Source organism: Penaeus chinensis, chromosome 21, assembly GCF_019202785.1.
Source record: "Penaeus chinensis breed Huanghai No. 1 chromosome 21, ASM1920278v2, whole genome shotgun sequence".
Classification (NCBI taxonomy): Eukaryota; Metazoa; Arthropoda; class Malacostraca; order Decapoda; family Penaeidae; genus Penaeus; species Penaeus chinensis.
Genome location: NC_061839.1, coordinates 23004289 through 23009288, shown reverse-complemented (window position 1 = coordinate 23009288; position 5000 = coordinate 23004289). Strand labels below are relative to the sequence as shown.

The window sequence follows — 5000 nt, the reverse complement described above, 5'->3', positions numbered from 1 at the left end:
ACTGAGAATTTCCAGTCAACTAAAGGCAATAATAAATAACGAGGACTTCTTTTTCACTGGAGAAATGTAGCGGTGCTGTACATAGCTATCAAGATTTTTCCTAGTATGTGCAGTTCAAAGTCCTCAGTACACAGAAATACCACTGGTGAAAAGCATGCCATTATTTACCTTGAATCTTAAGAATGCATTTCATAATGCTTACTTTGCCACAGTTCTTTTCGTATCAATACCCTCAACAATTACAAGCTAAATCACACGACTTGGGGCAACCACCAAGCATGGTGTGTTGCCATGGGAAGCACATATAACTTCCAATGAATATAAAAATAATAATCATACATTGTTTTTAAGAACCATCTGGTATCCTTGTAATAAAAATAAAGAAAAGAAAAGAATATCCTCACTATACATCAGATCTAGTTCTCCAATGTATCAATTCTACTGCTTTTAAAATCTTCTCATGCAGTACTTTAAAACAAGTTTTTACAGTATAAAAATTATGTAACTTAATGATCCTAAAAAAAGGGACCATAGCAGGATGATGGGTCCCATACTTTCCCTTCCATATCCAGCCATAAGAATATCAATGCAGTATTAGCTGTGACTTAGAAAAAACACAGGTACCATACTCACATGTACATATAGAAGTAGAAATATGTATGTAAGCTTAATTTCCAAAATGATTTGTTTGACTTTGCTCCTGGTTCCACAGTGAACTATTTGAAAGACATCATAATATTTTTTTTCTTAATTTATTTCCAAATATTTCGATTTTATGTTTGCTCTTTGGACACAATATATATAATGATCAATGCCATCCCACAAATTTAGGTTACTAAAAACACTACAACATTCAGACTCTGGGTCACTTTGGAAAAAAAAAGGCTATATTATGCAGTGTCTGTCTATGTATGTGTATATGTGTCTGTGCATGAGTAAGAATGTATGTATTTGTGTCCATATAGTTTTTAAAGATCTATGAATATACCAATAAAGAAGCAAACACATTTATACAAATCATGGTTGGCTCTACTATGCAGAAGGTACATGACGGTAGCTCCAAAGTCTCTGTGGAAAAAACATCAGAATGCAGTTGGTAAACAATTTGAATGAGAAATGCCTCAAACTTGCAAACTCAAATATAATTTATTGATATAAATATTTTAACACTTCATTTAAATTCCATTACATACAAAAATTAGTTCCTCTATGATAACTTTGAAAGAACTGTATGATGCTTGTTTCTTCTTAATTTCTGCAACTTCACTTTGTGCCTTTCCTATCTAGGCACTCCTTTAAGCATGGACCTCCTCGTTAAATCCCTTTTTAACAATTCCAAAACAAAATAACAAATCTATGAACAGCACTGGTGGTATAATCCATTATGATCTTGTAGTCTGGTCTTTCAGCAAGTGGCCATAACAGTAAGATTTCAATGTCCTTTTCAGCATCATCTTAATCTTCATCAAAATAGTCTACTAAAATTACTCTATTCTTACAAAGTAACAAATGGTAAAGGGAAATACAATTTAAATCTAGTTTTGATTTTCTGGGTCTCATTTGCATGGTTCTTGAATTATTTAGATGAAGCAAGTTTTAATTACAAGACAGTAATATAAAAAACATAAAAAATAAACAATATGTAAACAGTGATCCTAATCTCTCATGGGGCATATTGCCCAATTTAAGGGTAATGTTTACTAGGTCTTACTATTTTATAAGAAGAATGCGGATGCCTAAAAAGCACACAACTTGTACGCTTCCTTATCGAAATGCATTAATGGATATCACATAAATCAGTGTGTGTGTGTGTGTGTGTGTGTGTGTGTGTGTGTGTGTGTGTGTGTGTGTGTGTGTGTGTGTGTGTGTGTGTGTGTGTGTGTGTGTGTGTGCATGCGTGCGTGTGTGCATGCATGTGTGTGTGCATGTGTGCATGTGTGCATGTGTGTGTGTGTGTGTGTGTGTGTGTGTGTGTGTGTGTGTGTGTGTGTGTGTGTGTGTGTGTGTGTGTGTGTGTGTGTGCATGCGTGCGTGTGTGCGTGTGTGCATGTGTGCATGTGTGTGTGCATGTGTGTGTGCATGTGTGTGTGCTTATGCGTGTGCGTGTGCGTATGCGTGTGCGTGTGCGTATGCGTGTGTGTGTGCGTATGCGTATGCGTGTGCGTGTGCGTATGCGTGTGTGTGAGCGTATGCGTGTGCGTGTGCGTGCGTGCATGTGTGTCTCAGAGTGAGAGTAAGAGAGTAAGAGAGTAAGAGAGTCAGAGAGAGAGAGAGAGAGAGAGAGAGAGAGAGAGAGAGAGAGAGAGAGAGAGAGAGAGAGAGAGAGAGAGAGAGAGTGAGTGAGTGAGTGAGTGAGTGAGTGAGTGAGTGAGTGAGTGAGTGAGAGAGAGAGAGAGAGAGAGAGAGAGAGAGAGAGAGAGAGAGAGAGAGAGAGAGAGAGAGAGAGTGAGAGTGAGAGTGAGAGAGTGAGAGACTGAGAGAGAGAGACTGAGAGAGAGAGACTGAGAGAGAGAGACTGAGAGAGAGAGACTGAGAGAGAGAGACTGAGAGAGAGAGACTGAGAGAGAGAGATAGAGACTGAGAGAGAGAGAAAGAATAAAATCAAAATTGTGAGTATTTGATTAAACAGAGTTCCATTTAAGAAGAAATGTGAAATTAATAAGAAATGTCTATCCTCCTGATTAAATATTTCAGGGTGGCTTATTTTTACTGATGAAACAAACTTTGGTGCAATTTTGGTAAGTACAATTCTGTCAACACTTTGGGCAATCATATTAAGTCATCTATAAAAAATAAATAACTATGATTTGACTATCACAAATATTTAGGGATAGTATAACCATTTCAATTATCCCAATTCATCTAATAAGACAAATGTACCACATGAAAATTACATAAACCAAGATAGTTAAAAATCCTGTTGCACACACTATTGTACAAGTCATGGCATTAAAATTTTATATAAGAGAAAATAACTGAATCTGGTAATATGCTATACAAGGCATACCAGTGAATCAAAGTCCTGTATATATATCATTTTCCAGTGACCGCAACACTGAAATTACCTTGCAATGATTAACATTATATATTTACATACACACACACACACACAGACTGACATTATTCATCAAAGAGATCAATTCTCCAGTAAGACAACCTTCCTCCGAGAATAAATCTTTTAACACTAAAGGGCAAACATCTGGTTATCCTTGTCATCGCGGGCCATTGTTCGTTGCCGCTGACCCGAGGAGCCAGTGGCCGCAGTGATGGTCGGCAAAGCATCGGCTGCAGCTGCTCGTTCAGCAAGGAAGCGGTCAAATTCTGATGACGATATAGGCTCCTGTCTTGGCCCAGCACCAGCTTGCCCCTCACCAGGCTGTCGACAGTAAATGTATCTTAAAGTTCATTAAAACTATAATAGACAAAGGGTATGCCATCTTACAGTATGATATTATTTCCTATGATGCAAGAAATGTATGAATAATCATGCATGATTAATCCATTTTCTTTTTTAAAAATAAATTCATACTGTAAAAAAGAACCGAAAATCAACTGGAAATTTCACACTGCATACATAATACCATAGTATTACATATCCAGTTTTCCTTTTTTTTCTGAGAAGTGAAACAATAGTTGAACAAAACTTTCATGAAAAAGGATAATACTACTACTCCAGATACCTATTAATGGTCAAACTACTCCTAACACAAGCTGTATTAACACCTTGCTCCTTGCACATTGAAATCTACTTACATTTTCATTTAGCCAGGCTTCTATCGCGTCAAAGTCACTGTCTTTCTGTTGCTGGAAAACATACATCCACAAAAACATCACATTAGCTAAGTTTCAGAGAAAAGCATAGAGCTTCTTAACTATTTTTGTGTTAAGGAGAACTGCATTAATCTGGAAAAGTTGAAGACATCCAGCTACAGGTAGAAAAAAATGTATGTTCTGTTATACTTAGTCAATAAAAAAGAGAGGAAGGGACGAGGAGGGAGAAGGGAGAGAAGGGGAGAGGAAAAGGGAGGAAAGAAAACACAAGAAAAGAAGAGAGGGAAACAAGCAGAGGAAAGAAGAAAAGAAAAAGGTGACAAAAAGGAAAGACAAGTAAAATAAAGGGAAGCAACTCTGAGATAAGGGAAAGAAGAGGAAAGAAAAAGGAGAGGGAAGGATACAATACAGGAAGGAAAATCTAGATTCAGGTTTGGCTCAGTAAGACTGAATTTGCCCTGGTTTACATCCAATTTGATGGGAGCTCCAGTAAGGCACAGTTATGCCTATCTACAAAAAAAAGAAAAACATCAACAACATCAAAGGCTATAGCTTTTGCTTGTCTGTCTATAGAAAAAAGCAACTAGTGACTTTTACCATCTCTCTCTCCATTTGAAGTAGTGAATAATCAGCCATGTCATCTCCCCAGGCATTAGTAAAAAGTAACTATTGTCTTTGTAATTCCTTATCTATTGTGAATAAATTTATTTCCAAATGATTATTTTGGAAAGACCCAAACCAACATAACTGCGTTGTTGTAAGTACTATTTTACAATGAAAACTGATGATTAAGCTTTTTCAAATCTGATCAAATTTTCAATTCTATTTGACACACACACACACAGACACACACACACACACACACACACACACACACACACACACACACACACACACACACACACACACACACACACACACACACACACACACACACACAGAGAGGGGGTATGTGTGTATCTATACAACTGCCATCAAAATTTCTGTAATACCAGTATACATAACAATACACACAAGTAGAGTCCACAAGAAAGTACAGACCAAAAACTTTAAATATATCAATGCAAAAAGTGTATAAAACAGGTGAGCAAAGATCTGTGCAACATTTGAAAGCTGTGACGTGCATCAGTGATATACAAAAAAATACATGTTCAGTGCACACCAGTATAATTTATCCACATATATTAAATCATTACTTGATTTTCTGAATTCAAGCCCTTCTAAATTAT

At 36.7% G+C, this 5000-nt stretch overlaps 1 protein-coding gene across 3 annotated transcripts in view; it reads right to left on the bottom strand.

Moving 5' to 3' along the window:
* Positions 1–2792: 2792 nt before the first annotated feature.
* LOC125036629 (TOM1-like protein 2) overlaps positions 2793–5000 on the bottom strand; it is an 18935-nt gene continuing 16727 nt past the window's right edge. For 2 of the 3 annotated variants that reach the window (XM_047629392.1, XM_047629393.1), the window contains 2 exons: positions 3754–3804; positions 2793–3376 (listed from right to left, as the gene is read on the bottom strand). In XM_047629392.1, the coding sequence (XP_047485348.1) occupies positions 3185–3376; positions 3754–3804 (243 nt within the window). In that variant the 3' untranslated portion in view covers positions 2793–3184. The remainder of the gene's footprint in view (positions 3377–3753; positions 3805–5000) is intronic. The other variant, XM_047629394.1, reaches the window with a different exon arrangement.